The 13,315-nt window shown below is 44.0% G+C and overlaps 1 protein-coding gene and 1 long non-coding RNA gene across 7 annotated transcripts in view; one reads left to right on the top strand and one right to left on the bottom strand.

Annotated features, from left to right (window-relative positions):
• The window catches only part of LOC146440361 (uncharacterized), a 37,832-nt gene extending 32,902 nt beyond the window's left edge, over window positions 1–4,930 (bottom strand). For both annotated transcript variants that reach the window (XR_014851128.1, XR_014851129.1), the window contains exons 1-2: window positions 3,385–4,930; window positions 1,758–1,848 (exon numbers count right to left, since the gene is read on the bottom strand). This is a non-coding gene — a long non-coding RNA (uncharacterized LOC146440361). The remainder of the gene's footprint in view (window positions 1–1,757; window positions 1,849–3,384) is intronic.
• Window positions 4,931–5,076: 146 nt separating this feature from the next.
• LOC146440360 (WD repeat and coiled-coil-containing protein-like) lies at window positions 5,077–13,148 on the top strand. Of its 5 annotated transcripts, none has more exons than XM_085056980.1 (5): window positions 5,077–5,232; window positions 5,571–5,688; window positions 7,464–9,324; window positions 10,758–10,875; window positions 12,554–13,148. In XM_085056980.1, the coding sequence occupies exons 3-5, from the start codon at window positions 7,483–7,485 to the stop codon at window positions 12,820–12,822; spliced, it is 2,229 nt and encodes a 742-aa protein (XP_084913106.1). In that variant the 5' UTR covers window positions 5,077–5,232; window positions 5,571–5,688; window positions 7,464–7,482; the 3' UTR covers window positions 12,823–13,148. The 5 variants fall into 5 exon arrangements, with proteins under 5 accessions (XP_084913106.1, XP_084913107.1, XP_084913108.1 ...); XM_085056981.1 differs by lacking the exon at window positions 5,077–5,232 and adding an exon at window positions 5,328–5,450; XM_085056982.1 differs by lacking the exon at window positions 5,077–5,232 and adding an exon at window positions 5,916–5,954 and having other exon boundaries at window positions 5,328–5,688.
• The last annotated feature ends 167 nt before the right edge of the window (window positions 13,149–13,315 follow it).

Raw genomic sequence — 13,315 nt, 5'->3', positions numbered from 1 at the left:
ATCTTATTTCTAATATACATTATGCTACTCTGGTCTTGCATGTTATTTATGACATACAACAAACTGTGAAAAGTCTCCTGGCTGATTTTCACTTTGCAGCACTTCCACAGCAGCACAAGTACATTAGGCTGACACAGAGCTTTATGCCAGTGTCTTTATTCCAGGTCTGGAAGGTCTGTTTTCCTGCCTAAAACAGAGATTTTGACTATTCACAGTTTACATCCTTGTTTGGGGCAGCTATCTGATAAATACTTGAAAACTGTTCTGTCCATTAGGTCTCCCTTTAGTCTCCTTTTTTCTGGGCAGCAACATTCTAAAGTTTCTCTCACAGACATCCACCTTGGACCTCATTTCTCTGCCTTTTGCCAGCGTCCAATGTCTTTCCTGAACTTCAGCAGAGTGGGTAGAACTCAGCTGAAGGCCTGTTTCAGACACAGAAAAGCACTGGTGCAGGTTTTTACACACAGAAAAAGTAGGCTGTCAGAGTGTGAACCACTGCAGAGGGTGATAAAACATTCCTGTGTGAGTTTTGTACATTTCCCATGTCTTCTTCCTGGTGTGGGAAACAACCAACTGTTTGAAAACTAATATAAACAACATTCTGAGTCTCCTTTGTCTCTACAACAGCCAGCAGTTGGACCTGTGCAGTGCAACCTGGTAGGCCAGGCTTAGGAGACCTGCAGAGGTAGCTATTTTAAGAGAGCGCAGTAGCTAGAGCTGCAGAGAAAAGCAGCGATTCCCACTCACTTTGTCATTGTTCTAATCCCTGAAATTTGCACTGACCCTCTCCATTCTTCAGATCCTGAAGCCACAAGGAATCCCCTGGAAGACCTTGTGTTACAGAGCACAAAATTAATTTTTGCCTGTGCTGTGGAAATACTGTGACCCTGTCTGGCTGTTCTCAGCCAAGTTGAGCAGACACAATGCAAGGATCCCATTCACACCCCCACAGCACTGTCTGACTTCTGACACCATGATATTGACTCAGGACTAGACAATTTTCATGCAAAATTTCTCATCTTATATTACTTTCATTACTAATCAGCTCCCAAAATGAAGAAGAAACACTTTTAATCTGATAATAAAACGCACATAAAACATCTGTATCTTTTAGCTGCTGATCCTAGGCTTTACCACATCATATTTTAGAGGTCTAAATTACGTGGCAGTGCTTCATTAATTTTTCCCATTAAGAAATACGATTAGGAGATCAATTTGCTCATTTGGCAGTGTCCATAGCCTGGATTAAATATATCTTTTTTCAAGATGATGCTTATTAAGAGAAAGTATCTTCAAATTATTCTTTTCCTCTATAACACCATGTTCATTAAATGTGTAAATGTTCAGTAGAAACAGAAAAAATCTACAGAGTGCAAACATAACTAGACACATCTCCTCATCACACCCATTTCACCTTCTTTCCCTGCCATTCCCTTCCTCTAGCAGGGATTCATAACTGTTTTGTCTCAGACTCTCCTATATTCTTATTAATGTTGTTTTTCAACTAATTTGAAAAGCAGACACCCAAATGATACAACAAATTAAGTTATGAGAAAGCAAATCTGCTCTCCATGCAGGGCCTGAGAACAGATTTGTGAGTCTGTTCAGTGTTTAAGGATAAGCCTGTCTCAATGCAATTACATGTTTTTAAAAACCAAAATGTGTGCTTTAAATGAGCATGACCACAGGAAACGATTTCTGTAATTTCAGCCTTTTAAACACTTTTCTTTGCATAATTTCATTGACCCACTTTCTACCTTATAGACATCTCCTGAGGGGTTCTGCATCGTTAAAATCCCCAAAGTCATAGACACATCATATGTATCAGCAGTGAACAGCTTGGGAAGTCTGGAAAAGAAAGAAAGAAAACAAGAGATGTTTACTTGCAGTACAGCTGCTGAGGAATAACCACTGTGTCTATGCACATTGTGGCTGTGTGACCAGCCATGGCTCGTGGCTGCTGGCCAAGCAGCCTCCAGCCATTTTCATGCTGTTCTACATGTCAAAATAACCAGGCTGTGGTTACACAAATAAGACACACACTGTTGGGCATGGAAATAAACACCCAGGTGTAATAATAACTACCTGCACACCATTCTTGCACTCTGGTAGCTTGAGTCAATTTCATTTCAATGAAAATATTACTTTACAGATTTTCAATTAACTCCGAGTTTTTGTAATATTTTCAGTTCATTTGTACAACTCTATTAGCAATTATACATATAAGAGAATTTACAAGAAGAAAATAAGTCTTTAAAAATACCTAATTGCATAATTATTTGCATAGGAAACAAAACCAATCATTTAGTGTGAAAATGTCTTTGAGGCATTCTTAAACAGTGGTCTCTCTCTGGTGTAAATGTTTCTTTCTGTCTATTAATATGGATGGTCAATTTAAGTTTTATATGAAAAGAAAAAAAGTGAAATCATTACTGTTCAACACAGTTCTTTGCGCTATTAAAATTATAATCAGAAAACTGTTCCTGTCTAATACAGCCAGCTGGTGGCTCAGGGTCCCAGACACCAATGACAATGCTGCTTGGCCAGACTCACTGCTGAGAAAAACAGATATTATGAAGATAAGAGTAGATTAAATATCTGTATAACAGAACTTCTTGGGAAATTGGCTTGAGTGAGCTGTTCAGGTAAGCCAGTGGTGGAAGGAGAAAAGGGAAGGGAAGGAGGGAAGTGGGATTGCCTTTTGCCATAGGGTTTCAAGGCCAGGCTGGATGTGGCTTCTGAGCAACCTGGTCTAGTGGAAGGTATCCCTGCCCATGGCAGGCAGGTGGAACAAGATGATCTTTAATGTCCCTTCCAACCCAAACCATTCTGTGGTTGATTACTGTACAAAAATTTTCAGATTTCCTTATCTATTCTGTTTTGGCTAGTTTTGGACTGTCTACAGCTGCACCCTGTCTGTTGGTAATGACAGAGAATTAACAGAGACAATAAATCAAAACCATGTTCGTTCATTTTCTGTTAAATTCTTGTACACTTAGAGTGCATTTATGGAGCACCACAGCGAAGCTGGCATTTAGATCCCCTGCTTCTATTTCTAAACTAAAAGCATAACCTTGGAAGTCTATTCATTACCTCAAATCTTGGTATAATTTATTTATTCACTGCAAGTCACAGCATCAAGTGCCTGAAGCTGGCAGAAAGATTCTTTTTCATTTAAAAAATTTAATGGTTCAAATAAACCCTCCTGTCTACCTCTGGCCATCCCTGCCTCTATACCATGAGCACTTCTTTGCTGAACAAGCTTCCAAAGGAACCTGGAAACTAATTTCTTTCAGTTTGAATGACAGGAATTTTTCTTCCATAAAGAAGAAGTACAAGCACATAGGAGTTCTTCCTCCTTGAAACCTTCTCAAACACACCAACCTGTCTTTCAGCATCTTGCAAGTGCCCTGTGAGGTCTAAAGCAGTCAAATCATATTGAGCTTTTCTGGACACAGTATCTGGAATTTTACCTTGTATTCCATAGATATGTAGGTATCTAAAATCTACTTATTGAGCTCAGGAATTTTTCAGATTTTTTTCAGCAGTTTTTCAGAAATTTGAGGCAAAATCTGCATTTAAAATGGTATGTCCCTGAAAATCACCAAGCTTTAATGTGAAGATGCTCTGCTGGCAGTTTGTTCCAGTGGTCAGTCAGACTCACAGCTGTGTCTTATATATTTGAATCCATCCAGGATTCAAATTCAACCTTCCTTCACTAACTTAAGGAGCTTTTTAGTACTTTTCTCCTCCTCTGTACAGGCACTCATGCGATATGGCCAAGTCACCACCTAGTGTTCTTCTTTTGCTAAGTTTGAGCTGCTTACACATTTGACCTTGCAACTATTTTAAGCACTTCTTTTCCACACCTTTGGCAGCTCTTTTTACTACACCTTTTCCAGTGGTTCAACATCCTATCAAGAATGTGGGTTTCAAAAATGGTATGATGATCACACTGCTCTGCAGTGCTGAGGAGTGGCAAAGTGGCACAGTCACACAATATAATTAACTTTCAAAAGGCCTCAGAGACTTATACAGAGTCTCTTATTTATTGCTCGATGCAATAAATCAGCACCAGATAAGTTGTATTGGAGTAGTTCTGCATTGAATTTAGATGCTTTCTTCACTTCAATGTGACCACCTCATGGGATGGGACACACCACACCAGGGACCTGATGTCCTCCCATCTCTGCTCTCCTGTGCCACCTCCTCAGGCCTCTCCAAGAGCCACACAGGTGTGAGCAGGCTGCGGGTGCTGTGTGGAGGTGTCACAGGGTGGATGACCCCTGGGGGCGATGGAAGTGACAAGAGCAGGACAATTACCTCCTTAAACCGGCTGGTGATACTTTGCTTGATGCCAACCATGCCCTGGGGTGCATCAGGCACAGCACTGACAGCTGGTCAAGGGAGAGGGCTGTCCCTCTGCTCTGCACTGCTGTGGCCACACCTCGAGTTCTGTGTGCGGTTTTGAGTGCCACAATATAAGACAGACATCCAAAGGAGGGCCACAAGGATGGTGAAGGGTCTGGAGGAGAAACGTTATGAGCAGCAGCTCAGGTCACTTGGTTTGTCCAACCTGGAGGCGACTGAGGGGAAATCTCATTGTGGTGTTTATCATCCTTACGAGGGGTGGTGAAGGGCAGGCACTGATCCCTCTGGCAACCAGCAACAGGAGCTGAGGGAATGGCACGCAGTTGTGTCAGGGGAGGTTTATGTTGGATATGAAGAAAGGTTCTTCACCCAGAGGGTGGCTGGGCACTGGAGCAGCTCCTCAGGGCAGCGATCACAGCACCAAGCCTGTCTGAGCTCAAGAAGCATTCTCAGGTACACGGTGTGATTTTTGCACTGTCCTACACACAGGAGCTGGGCTCGACGATCCCCATGGGTGTCTCCCAGCTGGGGATACCCCGTGATCCGCGACTCCCCCCCGACTCCCCGCCTCCTCCTGCCGCCCGCCCAGCGCCCGCGGCCCTCAGAGGCGCTGGGCGGAGCGGGGGCGGGAGCGGCGCGAGCACCGCCTGCTAGGCCATAGAGCGCCGCCGCTGCAGAGCGGCCGGCCTGGAGGAATGGCGCTGGCGCCCCCTGCGGCCGGGCGGTGCTGGGCCGTGCTGTGCGGGAGGGGAGGCGGGCCCGGCCCTGCGGGAAGGCGGTGCCCGCCACAGCCCAGCGCACCGGGGCTGCGCGGCCCCGGGACCGCCTCACCGGAGCCGGGCCGGGCCGCCGGCAGGGCGGGTGAGCGAGGCCGCGAGCGCGGCGGGGCGGAGAGGCGGCGGGCGGGCCGCCGGGAGGCGGGGAATATCGGTGCGGGCGGGCCCGCGCTGGGAGCGGCGGCGCGGGCGGGCGGTTTGGGCACGCTCCCCGCCCGCCCGGTGCCAGGGGGGTCCCCGCAGCGGCCCCTCTGTCCCTGGGGCTGGGACAGGCACCGCATTTCGGAGAGCTCCCGGCCTGCGGTGTGACACCTGCCCGGGGAGCTGGGGCCGGGCGGGGTGCTGCAGGAGGCGGTGCGGATTTGGGTACGGGTCACTGGAATGCATCGGCCAGTGGGTCTCTTGCTCTTTTTGCTTTTCCAGGCCTGCTGGGATAGTGAAAACGCCCCTTGTTACACAAGAACCTCTCCAGATGGCCCAGGAGGCTTTAGCATCTTGTTGTGTCTTATGAGGCACATTATCTCGAATCTCGCTGCCATCAGTAAGTATTGCCCAGCAGTGTGTGGGGGTTCTGAGCACAGCGAACACCCAGTGTTAATTTCCCTGGAGGTGGTGGCTGCTTCACAGGACTGAGGTTGGTTACAGAGGAGAGGCCAGGTAGATGGTGGAGAAGTTGCATTGGAAGTATGTTGAGTGCTCTCCTGTGAGGCAAGATTCAGTGTACTTAAACTTATCCCTGACAGACATTTCCTTAATTGGCTCTTACAGATTATGAAATTCATGGAGTGCCTTCCCCTCCTCTCCAAGGTAACCTGCTTCAATGCTTAGCTATCACCTATAGTCAGAATTTTTTCTTAATAGCTGACCTAAATCTTTGTTGAAACTAAGCTGATTATTATCATGGACTATCCAGAGTATACCTGGAGAACAGTGGATGGATGTTCTGTCAGTGGAGTGGTGGAGGTTCTCAAGTTTCCACTCACAGTCTTCTCCAGACAGAGAACCCACTTCATGTGTTGCTTTGATCCCTAAGCTTTGTTAAGCATTTCCATCATCCTTGAACTCAGAAGTAGATGCAGTGGAGATGTTGTTAGCAATGAGGAAGTGGGGTAATTATCTTCCTTGTGTATGGCATCTCTCTTGAAGCATTCCAGAATGAGTTATTCTTACTTGGCAACATTCTCACATTACTGAAATACTCCATTTGTGATCCGTTGTAAACCAGATCTTCTTTGCTATACCTCTACCTAGGGAATTATTCCTGGAGAGGTATCCAAGTTGCTGGGTTTTTTTCTTTACTAAATATATTATTTTGCACTTGTTATTAGGTTGAGAAGACATCACCTTGGCCATCATAACATAACTTTCTATACAATTTGAGTCTTTGAAGTCCACTCTTGCAGTCCTCTTCCTGCCAGTTTAGGGCCATCCACAAGTAATTAAAATACTGAATGGTGACAGGCCCTGCACATTGTGATAAACTTCCAGTTTTACAGTTTTTGCTTTCTAAAAAAAGTTACTTCTTGTTCTTCATGTTTCTTACTAAAGCTGCAACTCATTCTTTGCCATGGCTTTGCATCTGAGCCAAATTGTATGGAGATCTTAGGTTAGGAAATCATCAATTCTTTTGAATTGGCTTTTGTGCATAGGGTAGGGATTGCTCACAGCTCAAAAACTAGAAATACATTTAAAATCATGGAGTTTTCCTAAGTGTTGCTGTCTTGTGTATGGCTTCTTTTAAATTCTTTAGTTGTTCATTTCCTCAGAAAAATCTGCTTTCATCCTAACTTTCATCAAAATTGTATTTGCTTTCTTAGAGAGCTTTCTGGCATAACCATCCAAATGCCTCATTCTCACACACTTAATACAGGATCAGATTTGTAGATAATACATTAATGCTTTGCTATACTTGTAAGGGATTACTTCATCTGATCACAAATGGTCCAGGAAGTTGAGAGTGAGCGGCGATATTTTGAGATGTGTTGATACTGAAGTAATTAGAAAATATTCTGAGAACAGCAACTTAGGAATTAGAATGAAAGGACCGGTCTTGTGATGAAAATGCATCAGAAATCTGATGTAAGCCTATAGAAACAGCAAAGTTTCTTTCTCTTAAACTTTCATTTCATGGTGGAAACACGATGAACAAAAAAATCATTGGGATGGGAGTTAAGCATAGGTGAGCATTACATGTGTATTGACTTCACTGGAAAGAAGAGTCCAGCACTGGCAGGGTCATAAGCTAAAAAATCATCTAGGTATTGTCCTCTATCCTCTACAATAATTTATTTTTCCTTCTCATTCTATTCTGTGTAGATGTTTCTCTTTAGAAGTCATGGAGCTGGGGAAGGCGAAGCTGCTGCGGACTGGCCTCAATGCCTTACACCAGGCCATTCACCCCGTGCACGGGCTGGCCTGGACAGATGGGAAGCAGGTGATCTTGACTGCGCTGCACCTGCAGAACGGGGAGCCCAAATTCGGAGACTCGAGCGTGGTGGGTCAGTTTGAACACGTGCACGGCCTGTACTGGGGGCCAAGTCCTGCTGAGGCCCCAGCCCTGCTCGCCGTGCAGCACAAGAAGCACATCACCATTTGGCAGCTCTGCTTCAGCGGCGCCGACAGGAACAAGCTCCTGGTTTCCCAGATCTGCGACTTAAGCGAGCCTTACCCCGTGCTCCCCCAGGGCTGCGTGTGGCATCCCAGCAAGGAGGTGTTGGCCGTGCTGACGACCCGGGACGCCTCCGTCTTGCCCTCTGTCCACCTCAGCAGCTCCAGAATCAACGCAGACATCAAGGGCAGTGGGCTCATCCACTGCGCCTGTTGGACCAAGGAAGGCAACCGCTTGGTGGTGGGGGTGGGCAGCGCCCTCCATTCTTACATTTGGGATGATGCTCAGAAAACACTCAGCGCTTGCTCTTTCTGCCCCATCTTTGACGTGGGAGGCTACATCTGTGCCGTGGAAGCTACGCAGAATTTACAAGTCGCTGTTGCCACCGAGCTCCCTCTGGACAAGATCTGTGGCTTAAACGCTGGTGCTGCCTTCGAAGTTCCATCAAGCGTTGAAACCGAGTCCTTCCCCTCGCAGTCCAGCTTGTGTGGGGAGGAAGAGTATTCCTTGGATGGAGGGAAGAAGTCACTGGACTCTGAGAAGCCCTTGTCTGTAGTTACATCTCCTGTGGATCTAACCCACATACTTTCTAGCAAGCAGGGTGCTGATACCAGCCCTCTCCTTCACCTGAGGCCCAAGGACTACCTGACGGGAAGTGGCCAAGATTCCTCCCACCTCATCTTGGTGACTTTTGAAAGGAAGGTTACCTCTACCAAAAAAGTGAGCATCCCAGGCATTCTGGTTCCTGATATAATGGCTTTTGACTGCAAAACTCAGACTGTATCTGTTGCCTCCAATACTTGTAACGTTATTTTAGTCTATTCACTGACTTCATCCAATTTACCCAATATTCAACAAATTCAGCTGGAGAAAAGTGAGAAGCCAAAGGGTTTGTGCTTCTTGACCAATAAATTATTACTGGTACTGGTTGGAAGACAAAAATTCACTGACCCTGCTTTTCTTCCCTCTTCGAGATCAGACAAATATATGATCCGATTGATGATTAAGGAACTAACATTTGAAATGGGTCCTTCAAGGTCTGTGTCAGCTGATGGCAGCTCCAGTGTGAACCTTTCCAGCATTCCTCATGATCCCTCTAGAGATGTGCACCCTCTCAGCCGTGGGCTCCTGATCCCAGATCGCTCTGCCCTGCAGTCCCCTACGAGCCGAAGGAAACTCATTGAAGAAATCAAGAGTCCTGTCTATGAGCAAAACTTGGTGTTGAACATCAGTGACCTCAAAGACAAAAAGAATTTTCCTCCGGCTGTTGAGACTCTGGATGCTGAGCCAGTTAATCGGAGTGTGGCACTGTCTAATGCTTCCAACAAGCCAACATCTCCAAAAAGGCAGCATGAGGCAGCTGCCAAAATACCCAATTCTTACAAGAATAACCTGTTCAGTGAAAAGGAGGCGAGTTACTTTTTGAAAAATGTGGAAAAATTGTCTGGTAACTTCACAGAATTGCAGCATCAGCTCTCTGAATTAACTGAGCTGCTAAAATCTGGGAAGAGAAATCTTCCAATGTACCCATCTTCTCAGGAACCCTCATTCATTAACATCACCTGCCAGGTAATTTTAATATTGAAACCTTAATGATGAAAACTGTTTATGGCTGTATGTTCTTTGTAATGCTCAAGTAGCAGTCAGTAGGAGTAGATTTCCATCCTGTTCTTGCAGGTGGAACTGGTTATAAATCCCATTACCCTGCAGGCTTCCAATGTTTTTAAAGCAATGGGATATCCAGGAATGTGCAGCTCTCTGTCCCCACCTCCCACTGGGCCAAGCCCCTCAGCTCTGCACTGAGGCTGCTGGGACTCCAGAGGGCCCACATGTGGCAGCTCTGTTGCAGAATTAAAACCCTTTATGGAGATCTAGGAAGGAATGCTTTTTCTAGGCAACTTCTAAAGCTTTCTGTATAGTAAACTGGATAAGTGAAGATTTCCGTGTGTGGGAATTGGTATCAATCTGCTCTCCTGTGAGGACAACTAAAATAATGGAGACTGAAACAAAAGCAAATTGCTTTGGCTTTGAAACAGAAATGTTGCTAATTAGCATTGAGAGCACCATCCAAGGAGAGGAAAGAGGCCCTCAGGGACACAATAGATAATTCCATTAACATAGCTTAAAAATGGATTTAAAGTGAAATTTCATGTGGAAAACACTTTCTTTGACTGAAAGATTTGCTCTTGCAAATCTCATGCTAGAAAGGGTAAGCTACCTGACTACCAAAACCTGGCACAGCTCTACTGGGTCATTTCTAGAATTCAGATTAATAAGCTTTAGTCAATATTCAAAGTAATTTAAACTGCCATTTTCCTTTCAATTAGCTCTTACTTTTAAGATTTATTATTGCAAAAAATTATCAACTTTTGTAGCATTGAACTCTTCAGTTATGGATCATATTCCCTTACCCACTTCATTGTTTCCCATTGTAAACGTTTAATAATTATAATAACAGATATAAAGAATGTTCTGCTCTGCCCTGCTGGATATATTCTTTGAAGATGCTTTTTGGATTTAAGGCTTGGGGCAGTGATGGTTGGGGTGAGACAAGCAAGCCCTTCTGATTTGAGTGTCTGTTCCTCACCCAGCATTCATGAGCTGGAGTTCTCACCTCTAAAGCTGTGGATCAGGGGTGGGTGGGGAAGGCTGAGGATGGAAAACCTGCAGCTTTACAAACTCCCTGGGGAAATGTCCCTCACAGATGGTAGGATGAGGAATGCGCTGTGGATGAAGCTCATGGCTTCTTCAGCAGCAGTGCATGATTTTCTCTCCTGTTCTGCCATGCACTGGATAAACACTGTTCCTTGCTGCTGTCACTCATTCCTCAGCACTTTGAAAGCTGAAACTTCAAAGGATAAATGCTGCAAATGGGTCTGAATGTTTGTAGCATTTGACTTTCTGTAAATGACGCCACTGAAGACACGTCTGTGATCCTGTTTTGAGTAATGCCATTTTAACTATACATTACAGTAGGTAATGACTGTTTCTTGCATTTTCAGAAGCAGCTTTCCAAAAGTGATGCAGATGAAAGTCGGACTGTTCTTCTCTGTGGTGGTAAACTCCGCCTAAGCATCGTCCAGCAGATATTCAACCTCTCCCTTGTGGAAATGCAACACGGTAAGTTGGGATTATCCAAGAGTACAAACACTTCAAACACATTGCCAGAGAAGCTGGGGCTGCCCCATCCCTGGAAGTGTCCAAGACCTGTTTGGATGGGGCTTGGAGCAACCTGGGATAGTGGAAGGTGTTCCTATCTATAGCTGGGGGATGGACCTTGATGAGCTTTAAGGTCCCTTCCTACCCAAAGCATTCTGTGATTCTATGTGTCGTTCTCAGTGAGGGATAGCAATATGCATATTCCATCCAGGGAAAAACCCAAGGAATAAATAATGAAAGATTAATAAAATTTTGCCTTTTTTTTAATAATGTGAAAATTCTTCTCTGAATCTTCTTTTAATGAGAAGAATCTTTACATTATTAAAAAAAAAAAAAAGCAAATTTATGTATTGATAACTCCTTATCAAGTACCTAGTTATACAGGAAAGTTACTTCCAGCCAGTGTTTTACTTGTTTTCAGCTGGTCTAAAGAGAGAAGTTTGAGTAGCCAGGAGGGTAGGGTTGACTGGTGGTTTTGGGAGGACAGTGTTCTATATTTGAATCTGTAGCTCCAGCATGTAGTCTGCTTTAGGAAATCCTGTAGCACGGAAGCAGCTCTGTACACTTTAGCAGTGCATTTCACAAGAGATTTTGCTGTGAAGAAAACTTCCCCTCCTACTGCTGTGGTCTCCTCTGCTGTTACCAGTTCATGCCATGCCCATCCCATGTGTGTGTATGTGTCAATTCTGAGTGTCTTACTCTGGGCAAAGGTAGAAAACACACTTTGGAATCTGACCTCTCACTACTGCAGGTATTCTCTGTGTTATATTCCATCTACTTGCCCCCTGTATCTGCTGTCTGCCTGCTTGCAGTTTACTGAGCAACCATCCCAAAGACTAAGGCTGCTGTTCCTACGGTTGTCTAAATTTTATTTCTCCTAAGGAATTGTTGGAATATGTTTGTTTGAAATATACAGATGCAAAGTAGGAATGGTGTTTTCAAATCCTGAGATGTATTGATTTTCAAGTTTGGTCCAAATTAAGACAAAAGATTAGAGGGTTGTGTGCTTTTAAGCTACAATCTTCTTGTGACCTTACTTGTGACGTAAAGTTATGTAATGTAAATTTACAAACAGCTGGAAGTGCTTCTCTGAATTCCCTTACCCCCCACATGCTCTGTTTTCTTGCTTCATCAGCTTAGTGGATAAAAATATAAAAGTTTTCTGGTTTATGTGTGTTGGTAGAAGTCAGGGTTTCAGATTCAAATTGTAAAACAATGCTAATGATGAAGTCAAATAGCAAATGGACCAGAGATGTTGAGTTTGTACTCAACATCTTATATTTTAATTTAGTAAATCTCTGGTTTTTAGAGTATCTGCACAACTTTAGCACTGTGAAATAGCTTATCAATACCTAATTAAAACCAAGTGTGGATGCTTATGAATTCTGTTCAGAATTTCGTTGCTCCTCCTCCTTTGAAACATGCATTTATTACTGCCTCATCTAGTAGCAAAATTCCTCATAGTTGCCAAGTGTCCTATATTTTTGAGATTGTACAACCTGTATCTTTTCATACCTTATTTTTTCTAGAAATCTGTAAATATACAGAAGCATTTAGTTCTCAAAGAAATTTGTTTTTTGCCTTAAATGTATGGTAATTACACAGAAATTTGTCAACAGCCATGTGCTTGTCTTCACAGGCTCCTCTTGGATCGTTCTGACAGCCGACAGCGAGGGCTTCATCCCATTAGTGTTTACATCCACACAGGAGATCCTCATCAGAGATGCCAGTGCAAAAGGCTACAGTGCACGCTCCTCCAAAACTCTGGACATCATCAGCTCCACACAGGAGTGTAGATCCACTTCTGAAAGCCTGGATATCACCAGTTCTCTGGAAGTCCTGAGGGACTGCTCCTCCAAGACCTTGGACAGCAGCAGCACTCGAGACCAGCCCAACAATAAAATGTAATTTTTAACAATGGTTGTGCAATACCTATCTGATGATGGAAGACTTTTGTGTTTACTGTATGGGACTGCAAATTATCAACAACAGTCTCAAATCTCTGAACGATTTCTAAAATTTTTTTGTTGCATTGTAAATTATTTATTTGATCCTTGGAAACATTAACTTTTTTTTATACTGAGCAGTGTTTTTTAACTATGCCTCTTGCAGTACAGACGAGGTTGAAAATGTGCATTCTTACAAGTTTCTGAGCTCAAGTTTCCGTCTTGGTCTTTAATACGTTGGTGTTTTTAGATAATAGTAAACTTGGCTAATAAAGAAATCCTTGAAAATGCTGCACTGTCCCCCGTTTCTTCCCTTCTGCCAAAACCTGAAATATTACATTGGTGTTATTTAGGAGTGCCTGCAGAAGTGCACCTGGACTTGTGCTGGTGTAAGCATCACTTTAGGTTCATGGAGTTTGGGACAAAGTAGAATCATGTGGAATTTCCATATTGTG

This window comes from Lichenostomus cassidix, chromosome 3 (assembly GCF_008360975.1).
Source record: "Lichenostomus cassidix isolate B80296 chromosome 3, HeHo_3.0, whole genome shotgun sequence".
Lineage (NCBI taxonomy): Eukaryota > Metazoa > Chordata > Aves > Passeriformes > Meliphagidae > Lichenostomus > Lichenostomus cassidix.
This window is presented reverse-complemented; position numbering and strand designations above follow the sequence as displayed.